At 38.3% G+C, this 23030-nt stretch overlaps 1 protein-coding gene across 3 annotated transcripts in view; it reads left to right on the top strand.

Annotated features, from left to right (window-relative positions):
- Positions 1-23030, top strand: part of cc2d1b (coiled-coil and C2 domain containing 1B) — a 72335-nt gene that overhangs the window by 4871 nt on the left and 44434 nt on the right. For all 3 annotated transcript variants that reach the window (XM_043699192.1, XM_043699196.1, XM_043699193.1), the window contains exons 2-10: positions 83-218; positions 5001-5113; positions 6225-6338; positions 10754-10888; positions 11201-11528; positions 11882-12006; positions 13145-13220; positions 17358-17471; positions 20394-20524. In XM_043699192.1, coding sequence (XP_043555127.1) covers positions 83-218; positions 5001-5113; positions 6225-6338; positions 10754-10888; positions 11201-11528; positions 11882-12006; positions 13145-13220; positions 17358-17471; positions 20394-20524 — 1272 coding nt within the window. The remainder of the gene's footprint in view (positions 1-82; positions 219-5000; positions 5114-6224; positions 6339-10753; positions 10889-11200; positions 11529-11881; positions 12007-13144; positions 13221-17357; positions 17472-20393; positions 20525-23030) is intronic.

A 23030-nucleotide genomic window follows, 5' to 3' on the forward strand; every position in this document is an offset into this window, starting at 1 on the left:
AATTGCAGTTAACTTCGTTATATATTCCAGGTTAATTAGTAACTGTATGAATGTTTTATGACACTGATCTTTTTTGACACAGCTTGGCCTGTTTGTAGACTTCTCGCCTGAGGATATGATGATGAATACAAATGGGGATGATGATGGAGACCTGGAAGCAGAATTAGCTGAAATAACTGGAAAGAAGTCTGTTACTAAACCAAAGTCTAAAGGCAAATGTTGGTATACTTTTTTTAAAAATCTGGTTTACTGGTTTAACCTTGTTTGTAATTTAATAGCAACTATTATTTCCTGAAAGCCTTCATTTTAAAAAAAAAAGTTTAAGAAGGGCGGTAAAGACAAGCCAGGGAACTGTAGACAGGTGAGCCTGACCTCTGATGGGCAAGTTGTTGGAGGGAATCCTGGAATCCTGAGGGACACGATGTACGTGTATTTGGAAAGGCAAGGACTGATTCGGGGTAGTCAACATGGTTTTGTGTGTGGGAAATCATGTCTCGCAAACTTGATTGAGTTTTGTGAAGAAGTAACAAAGAGGATTGATGAGGGCAGAGCAGTAGATGTAATCTACATAGACTTCAGTAAGGCGTTCAACAAGGTTCCCCATGGGAGACTGATTAGCAAGGTTAGATCTCATGGAATACAGGGAGAACTAGCCATTTGAATACAGAACTGGCTCAAAAGTAGAAGACAGAGGATGGTGGTGGAGGGTTGGTTTTTAGACTGTAGGCCTGTGACCAGTGGAGTGCCACAAGGATCGGTGCTGGGCCCTCTACTTTTTGTCATTTACATAAATGATTTGGATGCGAGCATAAGAGGTACAGTTAGTAATTTTGCTGATGACACCAAAATTGGAGGTGTAGTGGACAGAAAAGAGGGTTACCTCAGATTACAACAGGATCTGGATCACATGGGCCAATGGGCTGAGAAGTGGCAGATGGAGTTTAATTCAGATAAATGCGTTGTGCTGTTTTTTTGGGAAAGCAAATCTTAGCAGGACTTATACACTATATGGTAAGGTCCTAGGGAGTGTTGCTGAACAAAGAGTGCAGGTTCATAGCTCCTTGAAAGTGGAGTCGCAGGTAGATAGGATAGTGAAGGCGGCATTTGGTATGCTTTCCTTTATTGGTCAGAGTATTGAGTACAGGAGTTGGGAGGTCATGTTGCGTCTGTACAGGACATTTGTTAGGCCACTGTTGGAATATTGCATGCAGTTCTGGTCTCCTTCCTGTCGGAAAAATGTTGTGAAATTTGAAAGGGTTCAGAAAAGATTTACGAGGATGTTGCCAGGATTGGATGATCTGAGCTGCAGGGAGTGGCTGAACAGGCTGGGGCTGTTTTCCCTGGAGCGTTAGAGGCTGAGGGGTGACCTTGTAGAGGTTTACAAAATTATGAGGGGTATGAATAGGATAAATAGGCAAAGTCTTTTCCCTGGGGTTGGGGAGTCCAGAACTAGAGGGCATAGGTTTAGGGTGAGAGGGAAAGATATAAAAGGGACCTAAGGGGCAACGTTTTCACACAGAGGGTGGTATGTGTATGGAATGAGTTGTTAGAGGATGTGGTGGATGTTGGTACAATTGCAACATTTTAAGAGGCATTTGGATGGGTATATGAATAGGAAGGGTTTGGAGACATATGGGCTGGGTGCTGGCAGGTGGGACTAGATTGGGTTGGGATATCTGGTTGGCATGGACGGGTTGGACCGAAGGGTCTGTTTCCATGCTGTACGTCTCTATGACTCTAAATTAATACTTCATTGAAATAATGAAATCACTGATAATTAGCAAGCCCATTTAATAACACGCGCTGTATAGATATGTTTCTTGAGCCATGGTATAGACTAGCAATTTACCTTGAAATATAATATTATCACTGGAAAAATAACAGCAACTGAACAAATGAATAGCTTTCTAATACCTGAATTGTTTCACATTTTAAACTCTGGACTTTGCTATAGATTTGAAAACAAATAAAATATTAGTTAGGAAAGCTTCCTAGAGAGAAATTATAGAAACTCCAGTTGATTTGACTTGGTAAAGGAAAAGATATTCTGCTGAATTACCATATAGTCTTAAATGTTATAGCACCCTTTGGACAGAGACACCCTGGAACATTTTCTGATTAGGTTTTTTTAAGAACATAGAACATAGAAAAATACAGCGCAGAACAAGCCCTTCAGCTGACCTATGGACTATTATCAGCTCGTCACCTACCCTATCCCATCATCATCTATGTTCTTATCTAAGGAACGTTTAAATCTCCCTAATGTGGCTGAGTTGACTACATTAGCAGGTAGGGCATTCCACGCCCTTACCACTCTCTGTGTAAAGAACCTAACTCTGACATCTGTCTTGAATCTAGCATCCCTCAATTTGTAGTTAGAGTATCTTGTTATCATAGTGTATACTTGACATTGTTAATTATTTTTGATTATCCGCTGAACTGTTATGTGAAGTGAATGAAAAACAGACTTCAGTATGATGGGAACACAAACGGTAATGTGTAGGGAGCTTTCATTGCAGTCAGCTCGAGAACTGAACTTGCACTCCAGGTCAGCCGAACCAAATAATAATGAGTAGTTCCAAAGATCACATTATGGCAAAACCAACCACCATCAATCACATTCTTGAAGTGGACTATGAATAGACCACGCAAGTCTTAGTTGTGCACGGGAACGTTCTTATCAGTTACTTTAACCCAAAGCATGACTAAACATTTATGCACGATTCCAAACTTCAATGAAGGAGAAATATTTCCAGGTTCTGTTCTGAATGGTGATAGATAACCTCAGACAATATGTATGTAAATTATTTTACCTGCATTGTGCATAAGACATATCTATTAAAATTCATGCAATTAACTAAAGCATTGTCGATGTAGCCATTTTGTTGCTAGTCAAAATTCGATTGGATAATTCTGGGATAGGGAATGATGTGTAGGCCTCTCTTTTTCCATTATTAAGAATTCTATGATAAGTGCATTCTATTGCACTTTTCCTTTTTAAATTTATACATCCGTTGCATTGTCTTCTAGAATAGTTTCTTAGTTGCATATACTTGACAAAATTGACACTGGTGCCTACTGCACCTTGTAATGCCTCTCTCTTGATCTTTCCAATTGAACTTTTTGCAGGCGTCAGAGGAGTTGGTTTAAACATGGGAGAAGTTGCGTCCAAATGTGTCATAAAACATTTAGGATAGACAAGCAGGAAGCTGGAAGAACCCAGCAAGCCATGCAGCATCAGGAGGTGGAGAAGTCGACATTTTGGGTGTAACCCTTCTTTAGAAGCCGAGGAATTCTATTGTAAGCTTGATGTTCATGAGAATCAGTTTAACTCTGCAAGTTGAATTCTCTTGAATACAAGATTTAATAAGATTGTTTTGGGACTCTGACCTTAATTTGGGATAAAATGAAGGGGAAGTTAAATGATCCATTCTGAATTTTGCCCTACAACAACAGGCCTTGGTGTCTTGGATATTAAAGATTAAAGGAAGATGGGAGTTCTTTTTCTGGAAAGAAGGGCTTAAACTTGGAGATAATGTCAGTGGCATCTGGCCTTGCAGTACCACTGTGAAAGTAAGACTGCTAGTCTTCAAAGTCCAAGGAAGATGTTAGGACTGGGTTTGTATATGGTTATACTTCAATTTGGAGAAAGTGAGGACTGCAGATGCTGGAGACCAGAGTTGAAAAGTCTGGTGCTGGAAAAGCCAGGCAGCATCCAAGGAGCAAGAGAATCGACGTTTCGGGCATAAGCCCTTCTTCAGGAATCTGAATACTTCAATTTGTCAATATGTTTGCAAGATAACAGTTAGTCTCGAGGATAGTGAAGCAGTATTTCTACCTGGGAACACAGTGCATGTGATCCACATTTCAAAGGAGATGACCTTTGAGAAGGGAAGAATTTGAGACATTGCTGAAACTCTCAAGACACAGGAGCTGTAAAAGAAACGATAGCTAAAAGTTGAAAATCTTTATAGTTTGCCACACAAATACAATTGGGACCTTATATTCAGATCGGGAAGAAAACATTTTTGAGCATTTGAAATGAGGCTGAAAGATTCACTTGGATTGAATTAGAGGAAGTATCTTTAGGGAGGAGAAAACACTCAATTATGAAATCACATTTGAGTTTAAAAGGTAGCAGGTTGTGTAAGAAAAGAATGAAATAAACCCTCAGGTGCTGAGAATCACTTTGGGCTGACTCTAGGAAGTGGTTACTTCCTGTGAAGTCTACCTGTGAAGTAGCTTTTTGGATGTGTTAAAAGGAAAAGCAGAAATTTCTGTTTTGTAATTTAAAATGTAAGTTGCCTACAACAAGGATTTCAGTGAGTCCCTCTCTCACTGCACACCCCAGGTCATCTCCTCTGCACAGAAGCTCTTCAGCCACATTCTCAAACAGACTCGCTACCACAGCCTCCTTCCTCAGCACCTGCCTACGGAACCGACCAGCATCTGCAGTCCTCACTTTCTCCTACAACAATTAGTACTAAGTCTATTTTCCAGTAAAAGTCTTGAAGCATAATGTCATATCATCCTTTCAGCTATTAACTGGATATTTGATTTTCACTTTTAAAAAGGTTAATGACCTCTGTGATGTTTGTAACAGAATCCTTTGAATGCTAATGAAAACCATTAATTATAAAGCACTAACTAAAGCTTTCTTTTGCTAACTAAAGGCATCTGTAAAGATAGCACATTGGAAGAAATTTGGTGCATAAATGACAATTATAAAATTGACAGATTGTGCCTTCAAGTTGCTTCTAGTGAAATATTGTTTTCAAGAAAAAACATTTAGCTCTTGTGAATTCTGTCCGTATTCTGTAAGAATGTAAAATGGCATCACCATTTTGTTGCTGACTGGCTGTTGATTATATATTTCCTGTAGAAAAGCACTTAAGTAGGCCTTTGTGTTGCATAATTATTAGTCTTCCATCAAATGATCAGCTGTTATTTACACAGCTTCAAATCTAAGTTGTTTTGATCCTCTTGCACTTTATCCACAGCACCTTTGCCAATGGACCATATAGAACAAATGGCTGAGGAATGTTTGAAGGATATAGATGATGATGATGATGATAATGATAATGATAATTTGGAAGATGAAGAAGAACTCTTGGTAAATTCTATTTTTAGGCCATAACTTTTGATAGATATGTTACTGAAGACGGATAAGTTAGAATTCCAATCAGAGCAATGATACTTTCAAATGTTGTTTAATTTGCATTATTGAACTTGATATTTCATTCAAATATTAAAAAAATTCATTTCTGTTTGATCCATACTCTCCTTAATTGTCATGGAACAATCATAGCAATCTTTCAACTGTTTCTTTAGAAACAGTTTTGTGAAATGTTATGTTGGAACTGATACTTCTAAACATTTTTTGCTATCATTTATCAAGTTAGTGTTTCTTCCTTCATTAAGCAGTTTTCCTCTTTGTTTTCCCCTTTTTATTTTAATGTAGCGGCATTCATAACTAGAAGCAGAACTTTAAACTAACTACTGAGTGACATTCAAGTGTGATTGTGTCCTTAGCCAGTGTTCACAGCAGAGCACTGATCCAAAATGTGTTGCTGAAATTGTGGCTGATTTTTTTTTTTTTGTTGCTCTTGTCCTTTAACCCAGCAATCTATTCAAGAATTTCTTGTATTGTCTCCTTTGAGTAGTTGACTTGAGAATTTGCCAACCTTGCATTGGGTAATTAAAGCTAATTACAATGCTTGATTATTCATAGAGCAAATTGTTTAGTAAGCAATTTGGAACTAAAGCGTTGCTCTTTCAACATACCAAACAGTTTTTACTCAGGTATTTAAATTAGATGTTTAAAGTTGGGGTGATTGTTTTATTCAAATTATTCTCAGTTTTGAAGCCAAAAAGAAAAATTAATTCTGTTCAGAGTTGATCCTTTAATGTAACTATTTCTGAATGTATCCAATTAAATTGATATTAATTGATTCCTTAGTTTTGTTTCTTAAATCCTGTACATAGTCCCTTTGGTGCTTCAAGCTCCTTGTTAACCTTCCAAAGGTTGAAGGTGCAAGAAGAGGTTACAATATTAATATTCCAGTTATCGCTTTGTAGTTTCTATTTAAGTAAACAATATTTTGCATCAGTTACTTTGGTCATTTGTTATTGGTTGGTATATGGTAAACTAAGGAGAGTATGCCAAAGAAACGATCTATATAGGTGACTGCTTAAGCTGTAAGGAAAACTATTTTATAATTAAGGCAGAACTGAAGGAAATGGTTCAGGAAGAGGAGGAGGAAGAACCTACAAATCCATCTGTTCTCATAGAGTCTGCTCCGGATCCAGTGAATCAATGTCCCATCTCTCAGCCTCAGGTAAATCTAGTTTTTTTGTTTATCATTAAAACAAAGGTTTATTGTCGTATCTTTTTGGAACAATTTACTTAAAGCCTCCATCTTTAGTACTACACCATATGATGTTTACCCTGAAGAATCACAATAAAATCGAAGTTTAATTTAACAGGTATGGTTGAAAGGATATTCACTGTCGTTGAGTGAATTTGTTATTCTTGCTGTTCAATCTCTGAAATCCTTGCAGTGTTGCAAATGTTTCACAAGTTATTTGTAATTTTCTTCTTGAACCTAGAACCCTCCTCATTTTAAGCATTCTTTTAGCCTTTTAAACTTTGATTTGGAATAAGAATGATTCTAGAATGGTTAACGTATGTTAACATTTACAAGCACCTTATCTTTTGTTACGACAGAAATCAAGTCAGCCTTTCCACCTCTGTATTCACAAAGCAGTAAAATTAAAACCAACCTCAAAATTGACCCTGCCGTTCCTGACCAGACTTTTGAATAGCCCATCCCACACTCCGCGAATAATCAATTCCATACCCTAGTTTGTATGTTAAACAAGATGCAATTTATTAACAGTATAGTAACTTTAGCAGAGTAAAATTTAAAACAAAGTAACCTAATTGTTTTAAAACCAAAAACCTTTGATTTCAGCCCCATTCACACAAAAGGTAGACAGACAAAAATAGTTAAGAAATAAATACAAAACTGGCCAAATTAATTGGTGATTTTCACAATGCACTTGTTTCTTGGTTGATTTTCTGAACATCGCTCAAATAAAGGCAATCATATTTATAAACTTTGTTATTTATTGTCTAAGCTGCCAAGAGCTGCTCATGGGAAATTAGGCAGGGAGCTTTCAAATCTTTAATGCTGTAGCATCAACAGGCAGAAAGATTTTCTACAGAAAGCACAGTCCAAAATCCAAATCAATATGACCATTCCCTGACTGACCCAGTTGTTATTCAACACTACCAACTGATTTAGTATAAAGTCTATTCCAGACCTGCTAGAACCTTGTTAATTGTCAACCTCTGCTCTCTGTTTTAAACATTAATGCTGTTCCCCAGTGATGAAGTATTTGCAGAACCTTTTGATCAGGAACCAACCTGCGATTAATTTCCAGGTCTGGCCTCAAAAGTAAGCAAAAGTATGTTTGGTCTCTTTTTTCCTTTTTAACACAAGGTGTTACCCATGGTACAGGCGTTATCTTTAGCTCACAATTCACAGGTCTAAGCCAAAAATGATTAAAGAATAAAAGAAAAATAATGAAAAACCTGTGAGAATTTTCATTTTCCAAAAGTAGACATTTCTTAACAATGTTGCAATTCTAATTCACTTCAGAGAAATGGCACTGGATGGGTATCAGTGGGATAACAACATTTTAACCTCTTGCAACTTAGAGTAAGTTGAGTTAGTTGTTGTTAAGCTCAGTTCAACAACAAAAACATAAATTGTTAGAGAGATTTAGTATGTCTAGTAGCATTTTGGAAGGAAAATAGAGTTAATGCTTCGAGACCAATGGTGTCTTTTTAGACCCTCGTTCACTGGCCTTGTAACATTAACTCTGGTGCCTGACCTGCTGAGTTTCTTCAGAAAATTTGCTTTTGTCTCCTATTTCCAGCACCAGCAATTTTTGTTATTTAGTCTCAGTTCAGATTCAGCAAAATAGATCCAGTGAGCCTTTCTGAAAGTCAGTGTGCAGTTTGAAAGCTAGTCTATTGTTTACACTGGTTACTTTATAGTATGTTTTCTCTGCACTGTAACTTGCCTTATAGTTCAGGTCGATTGCTGTTGTGGTGATTTGGTTACCTGAATATCTATTCAAAAAGCATTATGATAAAAAAGACCTATTTTTAAAACCTGTAAATATGTTTTTATTAACCTATTTTTCTAATCCACCTGTTCAAAGGTGGATTATTACATACCAATTGACCAGATGGGACTTAAACCTGTGCCTTCTGGTCCACGGTAGGGACGTTACTAGTACACCACATGAGGACACTCAAATTTAATCACTTTGGCACAGTCTGTATTATCTGCTTCAATTGCAAAATAATTCTTCCTTGTGGATGGCTGGTTGAAATTGAGATGTCAGCATTGACTATGGATTTGGGAATGCATTATCAACCCTATCTTAAGAATAACAAAAAGATGGGGTACTGGGCTAATGGTCGGATACTTGGTAGTGTGGATGAGCAGAGGGATCTTGGTGTCCATGTACACAGATCTCTGAAAGTTGCCACCCAGGTAAATAGTGCGGTGAGGAAGGCATCTGGCGTACTGGCTTTTATTGGTAGAGGAATTGAGTTCCGGAGTCCTGAGGTCATGATGCAGTTGTATAAGACTCTGGTACGGCCGCATCTGGAATATTGTGTGCAGTTTTGGTCGCCATACTATAGGAAGGATGTGGAGGCATTGGAACGGGTGCAGAGGAGGTTTACCAGGATGTTGCCTGGTATGGAAGGAAAATCGTATGAGGAAAGACTGAGGCACTTGGGGCTGTTTTCACTAGAGAAAAGAAGGTTTAGGGGTGACTTGATTGAGGTGTACAAGATGATTAGGGGGTTAGATAGGGTCGACAGTATGAACCTTTTCCCGCGTATTGAGTCGGGTATTACAAGGGGGCATAGCTTTAAATTAAGGGGGGGTAGATATAGGACTGATGTTAGGGGTAGGTTCTTCACTCAGCGAGTCGTTAGTTCATGGAATGCCCTGCCAGTAACAGTGGTGGACTCTCCCTCTTTATGGGCATTTAAGAGGGCATTGGATAGGTATATGGAGGATAGTGGGTTAGTGTAGTTTAGGTGGGTTTGGATCGGCGCAACATCGAGGGCCCAAGGGCCTGTACTGCGCTGTATTCTTCTATGTTCTATGTTCTATGTTACCCTTAATAAAGCCGAAAGAACTGTGTATGCTGAAAATCAGAAACAAAACAGAAGCTCCTGGAAAAGCTCAGCAGATCTGATAGCATCACTGAAGAGAAATTAGCATTAATGTTTTGGGTCTGGTCATCGTTCCTCAGGACTGAGGAAAGGTGACCAGATCTGAAACATTAATTCAGATTTTGCTTCACACATGCTGCCAGATATGCTGAGCTTCTCTGGCAACTTTGTTCCTATCTTGCCCTTGCAGTTTTCTTTGTGGTGGGAAATTATTGGCCAGCAGGGTGGTTGCAGGTTGACTGGAGCAGCTTTCTTTTCCTTCTGTCTTGCTGTTGTTTTTTTTCTCAGTGGCTGCATTTGTTAATTGAAAGGTTTTGACACCATTTTTGATGATTAATCACCATTTTGATCATGATTTGGTATCTGCTTCCTTTCTGGTGTGAATAGAGCAGACCTTAGTGGAGGCTTTGGTTGTTTTTGAAAATTTCACTTTACTCTGAATGAACAGGCTCTTTAAGGAGGGCTGTGTAAAGCATCTCTTTGGACAGTCTTCAGTCAAGCATCCTGATACTCTCCATGCATCTCAGCTGATATCACAACCTTTCTTTGACAAATGAGTTGTGGCGGATGCTTTAAGACCATGTTGATTTTATTGTTCATAGGTGTTTGATATAGAATTCCTATAGTTTGGAAACATGCTGTTTGGCCCATCAAGTCCACACTGACCCTCTTCAGAGTATCCCACCCAGACCTATTCCCCTCCATTTACCCCTGACTAATGTACCTAACCTGCACATCTCTAAATACTATGGGCAATTTAGCATGGCCAATTCACCTAATCTCCATATCTTTGGATTGTGGGAGGAAACCGGAACACCCGGAGGAAACACACGCAGGCCACAGGGAGAATGTGCAGACTCCACACAGACAGTTGTCTGAGTTTGAAATGAAACCTGAGTCCTTGGTGCTGTGAGGCAGCAGTGCTAACCACTAAACCACCATGCCACCTCAAACAGCTATCCAAACATCTGTAGTATTGAGAATTGTGAAGATAAACTCAAAATCTATTAAGCAGTGGTTAACATTGGCTTTGATATGATTCTGAAAAATCTGATTTTGGAGTTTATTGCATGCCAATTTCAGTGGTACATCTCTTCATCAATGTCAATTCTTTGCGATAAACAGCTTCCAAATGGGAAACAAGGATCATTTTCTGATCCAGCCGATGATAATAGTATTAGCACATAGGTGTTTTGTAAGTAAGAGGAACAAAATAGCACCCCATTCTGTAAAACCATGGATCAGATTTTTAAACATCTGGCACACATTTAGGTTTGGTATTTGTTTCCCTTAATTGTTTTCAGAATACCAATCTAAGAAAAGGAAATAGTGGTTATTTGTAGATTGCATTGTACAGATAGTAAATACTTAACGGACAGGAAACAAAAATGCATTTACAAAATGTTAAGTCTTAAAGGAAAGGTGAAATCTTCAGCTTTTGGTCTGAAAATGTAACCAAGTTGCTAAAATTGCTTTTCTTTTTCCAAGTCAAATATAGTTACTGTTAATGCTGGATTACAAAATACGCTGGAAGAGAGACTACAAATGTACAGAATTGCAATTAGTAATGCAAAGCAAGCTGGAGAGATGTCAAAACTGAGGCGATATGAACGAGGATTAAAGGTATATATTAAACCATTTACATTCTATCTTCCATTTAGATATTAAGCTGTGAAGCTAAAGTAGTTCACCCTTCTCCTAGGGCTCTTTTGAGATCAGTGTTGTAATCTCTTGACACCTAGTTTTGGATTTGTCATAGATTTAGTTATGAACAAATCCTATGAGGCTTCAGAAGTATATTGAGAAGCTGTTCCATCCATCATGGATAATTTAATCAGTTACTTGCAAAACGCTTTTAGTCCATTTTAAAATGCATATTTATATTTAATGTAACAAGGATATTGCAATCTTCATCTGGTTTATTTTGATTTATAGACATTGCAGACACTGCTGGCTTCTGCAAACAAAGGTAAAAAGATAGAGGAAGCAGAAATTCCTCCCCCAGTTGCAACTGGTAAAAGCAGTGCCACAGGAGTGGAGCCTGATAGTTTAAGTGCAAAAAGTTTGGAAGATGGAATGGCTGAAATGCGTCAGGAAGCACGAGCACCAGCAAATGAGGCACTACTACCTAAATCAAGTGTTACAGAGTTATCTGTGATGTCTTCAGAGCCTGAGCCTTCAAACATTGCAGCATCTGTAACTTCTGTTCAGTCTGAGATTGTTGATGTGTTGACTACTGATACAGCAAATAATGACAACGCTGGTAAAGTATCATTATTATAAATTTTAGGACTCTGTTTTGCTTTACTTAAATTAAGTAGAAACTATGGTAGGGCAGGTTTTGCAAGATTTGTGGAAGTATAAGCTCTGAACTTGACTTTTCTTACTACATGCATTCTCTTTTGGTAATTGTTTTTGACTAATGGAGAAAGTTTAATAATGTTGGAAGCAGTAACAGTTTGAACATTGTTCACTTGTACAAGATGGGTCAATCATTCTTGTCATTAATTTTTGATTTATACTTAGGAATATGACCTGAATGAGTCTTCTGAAACCAGTCTCACTGTTTTTCTTGGTTTTTCTTTTTAAAGGAAATTTTGCTTTTATGCTTTGCAGGAAGTGATGATACAAAAACAAAAGTATTATTGGTTGGGAGACAGGAGGAGTATAAACTGGCTGCACTAAGAGCAAAGCAAGCGGGAAACATCACACAAGCTAAAGAATACATGAAAATCAGCAAAGTAAAGCTTTGTCATTTTAATAATATTCACTATTGTGAAGTAATTAAGGATGGTAATGCTTGGCATTGAAAATTTGTTGATTTGGAACCATTATGTAATAGATCTGTGTAAAATGTTTACATGGACTTAGCACCATTTTTAAGGTACAGTCAAGAAGAGAATGCTCCACTGACAGTAGTGTTTTATAGTATTAATGAAAATTTAAATATCTGAGGAGCAAAGTTGGATGTCAAAATCACTGGCTGGTATGAGATGGATGTCTGGTTCTATTAGAAGTTTATAATATCAATTCTGTCAACCAGGGATATAACAGTGGAAACCAAACAAGGTCCCTGAGGGAGGAAGAGCAAATAGGAATAAACTGAGCTACAACCTCAACATTTTAGGAGGCTGCTAAAAATTTGAATTATTTTATACTTGGCGTCAGTTTTCCAACCACACTTTTTTGGGAAGTATGTGCTGCGAAAAGAAGGGAAGAAAAAATAAGTAGTAAGCAAGTTGTAGCATTGGCAATGGCAAAGTACTTCTCATTTTTAAAACTTAGTGCATTAATTGTAAAATGTGCTTAAATCTTAGAATTTGGTTTTGCAGATGCAACTCTTATTATCAATGCAGAATAGTATAATACTATATACTGCTTTCGAGCTGTAGCCTCAGACTTATAAGCAGATTTTCAATCTCCTAAAGCTCATTGACCAAGCAGAGCTTATTAGTTAATCTGTGATTCTCTACTTACCTAAGAGTAATTGACCTTTGAATAAAAAACAGATTTACTATTGTAGAATATTATGTTTTGAAATATAACCATTTTATAAGGTTTGGGGTCTCAGCTGAAATATGAAGAGAAAATGTAAGAAATTCTCAAGTCAGGCCATATCTGTCAGGAAAGTAACAGAAAAACTTTCCAGTTGATTATTTTGATAGATAATTAACTTGGAAAAATAGGTTTGTTTAGTTTTTCACAGATGTTGCATGACGTGCTGAAGACTTGCAGCAATTTCTTTCAGGTTGAATTATTATCCTTAGCTTCTGCCTGCAAATGCAATTATTTTGGACTATTCTGACTCTGCCATTTGTAATTTGAATAGATGTACACAGATTTAAAATTGTAAGTGTTCTGTATTTTTTGTTTCTTCAGAAATTTGATGTTGTGATAAAGGCTTTGGACAGTGGGGAGCCTGTAGATCTGACTAACCTGCCACCATTACCAACAGGTATAAGTGCATGCATTTGTAATATTGTAGAATTATTGGTTTTGTTTTTGCCCATTTATAAAAAATATACTTTTCCTATGGTAGTGCATTGTAATTTAGAGGTAAATCTAGATCTTTGATTATTTTTAAGCTCTCTCAAAATTTATTATATTATTACACAATATTGTAATATTACAGTGGTTTTAAATGTTTCTTTATACTGCTCTGGTCTGAAGCTGGTCACAAGCTTAATGTTCCATGATACAAATCCTACAGGGAGGATAGAAAGGGAGGCAAGAGAGAAGTGTGAGTGGCGTTTTTGATAAAGGGTAGCATTATAGCTGTACTGAGGGAGGATATTCCTGGAAATACATCCAGAGAAGTTATTTGAACTGAGAAATAAGAAAGGGATGGTCACCTTATTGGGATTGTATTATAGACTCCCTAATAGTCAGAGGGAAATTGAGAAACAAATTTGTAAAGAGATCTCTATTATCTGTAAGAATAATAGGGTGGTTACGGTAGGGGATTTTAACTTTCCTAACATAGACTGGGACTGCCATAGTGTTAAGGATTTAGATGGAGAGGAATTTAAGTATGTACAAGAAAATTTTCTGATTCAGTATGTCAATTGTACCTACTAGAGAAGGTGCAAAACCTGCCCTGCCCTATTTCCCAAGATGGGGTCAGGTGTCAGTGGGGAGCACTTTGGGGCCAGTGACCATAATTCCATTAGTTTTAAAATAGTGATTGGAAAAGAATAGACCAGATCTAACAGTTGAAGTTCTAAATTGGAGGAAGGCCAATTTTAACGGTATTAGGCAAGAACTTTCGAAAGCTGATTGGAGGCAGATGTTCGCAGATAAAGGGATGGCTGGAAAATGGGAAGCCTTCAGAAATGAGATAACGAGAGTCCAGAGAAAGTATATTCTTGTTAGGTTGAAAGGAAAGGCTGGTAGGTATAGGGAATGCTGGATGACTACAGAAATTGAAGGTTTGGGTTAAGAAAAAGAAGGAAGCATATGTGAGGTATAGACAGGGTAGATCAAGTGAATCCTTACTGCATAAAGGCAGTAGGAGTATACTTAAGAGAGAAATCAGGAGGGCAAAAAGGGGACATGAGATAGCTTTGGCAAATAGAATTAAGGAGAAGCCAAACGGTTTTTACAAATACATTTAAGGACCAAAGGTTAACTAGGGAGAGAATAGGGCCCCTTAAAGGTCAGCAAGGCAGCCTTTGTGTGAAGCTGCCGGAGAAGGGGCAGATACTAAACAAGTATTTTGCATCAGTATTTACTGTTGAAAAGGACATGGAAGATATAAGAATGTAGGGAAATAGATGGTGATCTCTTGAAAAATGTCCATATTACAGAGGAGGAAGTTCTGGATGTCTTGAAATGCATAAAAGTGGATAAACCCCAGGACCTGATCAGGTGTACTCTAGAATTTTGGAAGTGAGGGAAGTGATTGCTGGGCCTCTTGCCCAGATATTTGTATCATCAATAGTCACAGATGAGGTGCTGGAAGGCTGGAGGTTGGCTAACGTGGTTAAGAAAGGTGGTAAGGACAAGCCAGGGAACTATAGACCAGTGAGCCTGATGTTGGTGGTGGGCAGGTTGTTGGAGGGAATCCTGATGGACAGGATGTACATGTATTTGGAAAGGCAAGGACTGATTAGGGATAGTCAACATGGCTTTGTGCATGGGAAATCATGTCTCTCAAACTTGATTTAAGTTTTTTTGAAGAAGTAACAAAAAGGATTGATGAGAGCAGAGCATTGGACGTGATGGACTTCAGTAAGGCATTTGACCAGGTTCCTCCTGGGAGACTGGTTAGCAAGGTTAGGTCTCGTGGAATACAGGGAGAACTATCCATTTGGATTCAGAGCTGGCTCAAAGGTAGAAGACAGAGGGTGGTGGTGGAGGGTTGTTTTTCAGACTGCAGATCTGTGACCAGTGGAGTTCCACAAGGATCAGTGCTAGGTCGGCCACTTTTCATTATTTATGTAAATGGTTTGGATGTGAGCATAACGGGTATAGTTAGTAAGTTTGCAGATGACACCAAAATTGGAGGTGTATTGGACAGCAAAGAAGATTACCTCAGATTACCATGGGATCTTGATCAGATGAGCCAATGGGCTGAGAAATGGCAGATGGAGTTTAATTTAGGTAGATGTGAGGTGCTGCATTTTGGGAAAGCAAATACGCATAATGGTAAGGTCCTAGGGAGTGTTGCTGAACAAAGAGACCTTGGAGTGCAGGTTCATAGCCCCTTGAAAGTGGAATCGCAGATAGATAGGCGAGTGAAGGCAGTGCTTGGTATGCTTTCCTTTGTTGGTCAGAGTATTGAGTACAGGAGTTGGGCGCTCATGTTGTGACTGTAGAGGACATTGGTTAGGCCACTGGTGGAGTATTGCATGCAGTTCTGGTCTCTATCCTGTTGGAAAGATGTTATGAAACTTGAAAGGGTTCAGAAAAGATTTACAAGGATATTGCCAGGGTTGGAGGATTTGAGCTAGGGAGAGCTTGAATAAGATAGGGCTGTTTTCCCAGGAGCGTCGAAGGCTGAGGGTGACCTTATAGATGTTTATAAAATCATGAGGGGCATGGATAGGATAAATAGACAAGGTCTTTTCCCTGGGATGAAGGAGTCCAGAACTAGTGGGCATAGGTTTAGGCTGAGAGGGGAAAGATATAAAAGAGACCTAAGGGGCAACTGTTTCACTGAGGGGGTGGTATGTGTATGGAATGAGCTGCCAGAGGAAGTGGTGGAGGCTGGTACAATTGCAACATTTTAAAAGGCATTTGGATGGGTATATGAATTGGAAGGGTTTGGAGGGATATGAGCCAACTGCTAGCAAGTGGGACTAGATTGGGTTGGGATATCTGGTCGGCATGGACAAGTTGTACTGAGGGTCTCTTTCCGTGCTGTACATCTCTATGACTCCATAATATATCTAGTTCTGAAGTAGTGTCAATCGCTATCAAGTGAAATGCACAGGTATCATAGCAATTCATTTCGGTTCAATCATGCATTTAGTCTATCTGTGACCAGTGTCAAACTATGCAGAAATACTTAAAATTCCTTTCACATATGCACGGATTTAAATTCTATTTCTTCACTTAAGATCCATGTCCTTGAATTATAAGCTGCAATTTCACCAATCCTGGACAATTAGAAAGTTTTATTAAAACTTCCCTTCAAAGTTAGACTTGTACTAGATGTTTTTGTGGAACAGTTGAACATTGTAGAAGCTGGTTGTTGTTCACCTGTTCCCCTGAAAAACTTGAAGTATAAATTGGTGCTAAATATGTTTGGCAGGTGTGCGGGGCGACAAACTGATCAACATTGTATTAGCAGTTTCCTGCCAAAATATATGGTCTGGTCTTTACTTTCCTATTACTACTTTCTCCCCAAAATATAACACAGTGATCAATACTAAGATTTGTCTCCCTTAGTGTCTGGATTAGGAACAATTATTAGGGCACATAATTTACTTTCATCTTGCTAACATTGTCAGGATTTTACAAAATGTGATTCTGCATTGCTGCTTTTCAAATTGATTCCCATGCACCATATCTCCAGCTAGCTTAACTGACTGAGGTCAACTGACTCAAGAAAGGAACCTGAAATCTTCCAGAAATACATTGTTCCAATATATTTTGCTGCATATTTATTCACTGAGCTATTTGGCATGCTCAGGTGCTAGATGAAGTTCGTCAGATCCATTCTCAACATATAGACACGTGTCTTATAAAGACTTAAAGGTTTAGCATGTAAGTATAGATATTTTCACGTGCCAGAATGAAAACAATTTCGTGAACACTTAATTTTTATTTTCTCATTTTGGTCATAATTAATAGGCTGACTAGCAAGAAGGAATCATTGTAAATACGCAAAAGAAATCTATGGTTTATCAATTTCAAACAAAGCTGATGAAATATTTAAAAGTTGAAGCCATATCTCGTACAGCACAGTTCTGCCTCCTGGGACTAACAATTTAGAAATGTTTGTTAGCTGCTACAGTTTAATTAACTGATGGTCTATCTGGTTAAAAATTTGCTGTGCAATGTATCTAAAACTGAATGCAAATTTATTACTGCAGTTCATAAAGTAATTTTTAAAAATTATTTTACTTTATAACAATCTATTCAAAAGCTTTGACAGATACTTCAGCCGAAGAAAAATCACTTAGTCCTTCAAATGTAGTAACTCTTCCGGAGCAGCAAGGAATGGATTCAAAAACTGAATATCAAGACACTCCAGAATCCGGTATGGTGTGTTTAGATGTTCAGTGTAAAAGTCATTTGATATGTAATAATACATGGATACGTAATCATCAAGGTGACAGTGGGTCGGTGGTTAGCACTAAATCTCAGTGCCAGGGACCCAGGTTCAGTTCCAGCCTTGGGTAGAGTTTGCGTGTTCTCCCCATGTCTGCATGCGTTTCCTCCAGGTGCTCTGGTTTTTTCCTCACAGTCTAAAGATGTGCAGTTTAGGTGGATTGGCCAAGATAAATTGTATAGGGATTAGCTATGGTAAATGTGGGATTATGGGAATAGGGTAGGGGTCTGGGTGGAATGCTTATCAGAAGATCCATATGGACTTGATGGACCAAATGACCTCTTTCTGCAGTGTAGGGATTCTATGAACTTTCTACAATGTAATATGTAATCTGTAATAAATCATAGTAGCTTTGGTTGGTTCCATTAAAAAAAAACAAGCATTTCAAATTCATGTTTTTTGAAAAATGCAGGTGAAATCTTTCATCGAGACTTCAAATTTTGGGTGCCGTCTTTAGTGCAGTCAGTAGCAAGCAATGGCAAAATTTGGAGAAATGTAGCTAGGGCTGGATGCAGAATACAGAACTAAAGCTGACAACTTGGATGTTTTTAGACATATTGTCTTCTTGACATGTTTATTCAGTTGGCAATAAACTTGCCAAATATGAATGGAAATGTTTTTACTTAGCTAAAAGCCTTGCAGAGTTTTCTGGATTTAAAATGTTCTCATTGCAAAATTAAGAGATTTTTAATTTATCTTTTAGAAATGCTTGCAGTTCTGAATCTTAAATCTATATTTTTGACGAATTAACCATTTTTAAATAATTTTTTGATTGAAAACCTTTTTAAATCTTTTACAAACCCATACAAAAAGGAATAACACCATCAAAACAGAAGAAAAAAAGGCAGTACAACAAAGTCATAACACAGTACAATTGTTAATGAACGGGACTAATTAACCTTTAAAATGCTTGGATTGTAATATTTTCTTCCTACCAATGAACTTTGACATTAAATATAAATTGTCAAGAGTTCTAGATTGAGTTTTTTGAACATTAACACTGCAGGATTTGTGCGTATTACTTTTGTAGGGTTTTGCAACTGTACAAATGATTTGCTGTACAGATAATAGAATAGCAAGTTGTTAAATCTTTTTGGAATTTAGTTTTTTTCTTTCAGTTAATATATAACTCCATGAATCTCCAGTTGCATAATGTTTTTTGACATTCTAATACCAAGCTTTCTCTTTAATTTTGTTTTTGTCATTTTGTGATGTGTGTATTTTTATTCCCCATTATAATCTGACGAGATATTTGTGGTTTTAGGGACTTGAAGCTTAAACATTAGAAAAGCAAAGTTTGGATCTACTACTTTGTGAAGCTATCATTTCCTTTAAATAATGTTTGCTTTCTATTAAAAGATTTCTGTCAATGGCAACATGTGTATGCCTATCAAGTTGTCATAGTGATGGGGGTGGGTTCTTCCTTGCAATTCTCCAGTGAGGTGCAATACCATCTGGGGAACTAAGTAGACACTGGTTGGTCCCTGTTAGTATACTAATACAATTCTCCAGAAAGAATGATATGTCTTAGTGGTATATGGGATTAAATTGTTTCCCATGGGTAACAACCAAGGGTGTTATGCAAGTCAAATAATGCTAGATAGAATTTTAATTTATTTATTTGCAAGATGCAGACAATGGCTGGGCCAGCATTTAGAACATTACAGCACAGAACAGGCCCTTTGGCCCACGATGTTGTGCCGAACATTTGTCCTAGCTTAAGCACCTATCCATGTACCTATCCATTTATTGCTCATTTCTTGTTACCCTTGTGAAGGTGGTGGTTGTGTATTTGATTGCATGGTGGACACTTTTGAGTTAAATCACTTTTCGACATGATGTTGTGTTGTCAGCCATTTTGTGTGGGAAATAGCTCAGTCTAATCTTGCTGCCTGCAGATTAGCCACCTTAATAAAGTTCTTGCTGTTTAAACTTCGGCTTGCTGGTTCTTCTGATCCATAATGCTGTTAGGGAGGGAGTTTCAAGATTTTGACCCAGCAGTACTGAAAAAACCTTGATTATATTTCCAGGTTTGGATGATTTGCATCTTGGAGGGAAACTTGCTGGTGTTAGTGTTCCTATGTATCTCCTGACCTTGTCCTAGATGATTGTGATAATGGGAGCTGTCGAAGGATCCTTAGTGAGTTTGTGCAATACAACTTTATGGCACATATTGCCACTGTTGAATGTCAGTGTTGAGGGAGTGAATATTTAATGGATGTGGTGCCAGTCTCATGAACTGCTTTGATTTGTATGGTGTCAAGCTTCCTGAGTAGTGTTGGAACTGCATGCGTCCAGGCAACTGGGGAATATTCTGTGGCAGTCCTTGTGTATGGTGAACAAACATGGGGTATCAGGAGGTGAGTTACTCTCTGCAAGAATTGCGAACTGATCACTTGCTCTTTGAGCCACAGTTCCTGTTTGGCTAGTCTGTCCAGCTTCTGATCAATGATAACGTCCAAACTGCAGAAATCAGCAAGCCAGTGATGACAGTCATTGACTGTCAAGGAGCAGTGGTTAAATGGTGTTTCACATGGATGACAGTGAAGGACATTATTCAAATAGGGCTGGAGAGCTGAGAGATCATTCAACTTTGGGATGGGAGGGAAGCCAGTAGGGTAGATGAGCGAAAAAAATGTGGGTAGAAGAGGAACCGTGGATGGAGAATGGGAGGGGTGTGTGTGTGTGTGTGTGTGTGCGTGTGCTGCACTGCAAACTGAAGTAGGCACAATTACTTCTTCAAACTAATTACTTAATTCTGCATCCATAATAGCTTTTGATAATGTAACTCCAGAATGTCTACTGAATATCTGTTAACTGTAGCTGAATGTGTGATGTTTGTAATTTTAGGCCTACCGCCATCACCTAAAGATGTTGTGGAAGCTCTGCATCAAAGAATGGAGAAATATAAGACAGCAGCAGCTCAAGCTAAAGCTGATGGGAATGACCGTAAAGCAAGGATGCATGAGAGAATAGTGAAGGTATATGAATATTTGGGGATGTTCTTGGAAACATTTTTTCCCAATTCCCTTTTAAATGGACCTCTTGCTAAGGTGCAGAACAACCATTCTTTCTTATCGTGACTAATGAGTTGTAATTCAAGTATGTAACTTGGTGTGTAAGCAGACTGTTCAATTCAGTGGTGATCATGAAACTGATATGCTACACACTTAAAAGCAAAAGATAACAAGGTTGTCTTTTGTTGCACATTCTAAATATCTTAGTCCTGTACACATTCTCTCATTTCACTTCCTCAGAATTTGAAAGGCTGAACTGATGATATTCTGATGAGATCATCTAAATGTAAAGATAAACTGATTTGGTTTACAGAATATCAGTGATTAGAGTAGCAACTGAAAATCTTCATAAAAATCGCTAACTAGAAACTTTATATGAAGTGAAATAAAGATTTTTTCTTAATGTAAAGTAACCAGAAACCTTTAGTTGGATAGCAGTTTGAATGTTTTAATTTCGGGTCAGCCAAAGTTGATATTTAACTAGTTCTAAACTTCCATCCTAAAGTTCAGCCTATCCCCTGCTGCAGCTTCAGGCTTTGTTCTTTTGTTGCACTGGAAGCTGTAGGCCCATCGTTCAATTCCTTCCCTGTCCAGGCATTGCCTGGCCTGCACTGCACCCTACTGGTTTATGTCCATTAACATCTCTCATAAATGTAAATTAGTTTAACACCTAATTATGTCTCCAGTGTTAGTTCATACTTGGGTGTGCCTTAAACTTGATATTGACTTATCTTGTTGAAGATTGATGAGAATAACTAGTTGGCTAGTTAATTGTTGGGTAAGTTTATTAATATAACAATTTGTTACTTTATCCTGGTGCGACCGGTGTGTGTTGCTATGTCATGGTGCCCGATAGGATCTATTCCATTGAGGATTCATTGAGAGGAGAGCTGGCTAAGGTCGATTGGGTGAATAAGCTGAATGGTGTGGTGGTATAAAGTACAGGAGGCATTTAAATAAACTATTCAATATCTTCAACAAAATACATTCCATTAAAAGACACTCATAGAATCTTACATTATAGAAGAGGCTTTTCAGTCCATTGGGTCTGCAACAACCAAGACGACTTTAAACTTACACTTGTCCCACTTTCCAGCACTTGGCCCATCGTATTGTCTAATATTTCGTACTCATCGTTTTCAAATGTTGAGGTTTCAAAGAACAAAGAAAAATTACAGCCCAAGAACAGGCCCTTCGGCCCTTCAAGCCTGAGCCTATCAAAATCCATTGTCTCAACCTATGGCCCAATTCCTAAGAATTTGTATCCCTCTGCTTCCCACCGACTCCTGTATCTATCCAGATACACCTTAAACGAATTTACTGTGCCTGTCTTTGTTGGCAACGCTTTCCAGGCACCGACCATCCTCTGTGTGTATCCCCTCTAAGCTTTTCACCTCTCACCTTGAAAGCGTGACCTCTTGTTATTGAATATCTCACCCTGGGAAAAAGCTTATCTCTATCCACCCTGTCTATACCCTTCATGATTTTGTAGACCTCAGTCAGGTCCCCCCTCAATCTCCTTTTTTCTAATGAAAACAATCCTAACCTACTCCACCTCTCTTCATAACTAGCACCTTCCATACCAGGCAACATCCTCATAAACATTCTCTGTACCCTCACCAAAACGTCCACATCGTTTTGGTAATGTGGCGACCAGAACTGGACACAGTATTCTAAATGTGGCCAAACCAAAGTCTTGTACAATTTTAGCATGACCTGCCAGCTCTTAAACTCAATACTCCATCCGATGAAGGCAAGCATACCATATGCCATCTTAACTACTCTATCCACCTCTGCAGCCACCTTCAGGGTAAAAAGGACCTGAACTCCCAGACCTGAAGTTCATCAGCTTTTCCCAAAGCTGTTCCGTTTACGGTATAGTTGGCCTGAGAATTAGACTTCCCAAAATGCATCACCTCACATTTGCCTGGATTGAACTCCATCTGCCACTTCTGTGCCCAACACTCTAGTCTGTCTATATTCTTCTGTGTTCTTTGACAGTTCCCTATGCTTTCTGCGATTCCACAAATCTTCGTGTCATCTGCAAACTTACTGATCAGACCAACAGTGCCCTCTTCCAGATCATTTATGTATGTCACAAATAACAGTGGCCCCAGCACTGATCCCTGTGGAACACCACTAGTCACCTTTCTCTCTTTCGAGAAACTCCCTTCTACTAATCTCTGTCTTCTACTGCTCAACCAGTTCTTTATCCCTCTAGCTAGAATACCCTGCACACTATGTGACTTCACTTTCTCTATTAGTTGACCTTTATCAAACGCCTTACTAAAATCCATGTACAGGGGAGCCTTGATTATCCGAACGTGATGGGCGAACACTTATTCGTTCGGATAATCGATTATTCAGTTAATCAATTAAATGCCTTTCCACAGGGGCTCGGAATTTTTAAAATCTGCTCCTCGTTCAGGAGACTGCAAAAGCACACACTCAACCCCGTGCAACACTGTCC

The sequence above is a fragment of the Chiloscyllium plagiosum genome, chromosome 11, assembly GCF_004010195.1.
Source record: "Chiloscyllium plagiosum isolate BGI_BamShark_2017 chromosome 11, ASM401019v2, whole genome shotgun sequence".
Classification (NCBI taxonomy): Eukaryota; Metazoa; Chordata; class Chondrichthyes; order Orectolobiformes; family Hemiscylliidae; genus Chiloscyllium; species Chiloscyllium plagiosum.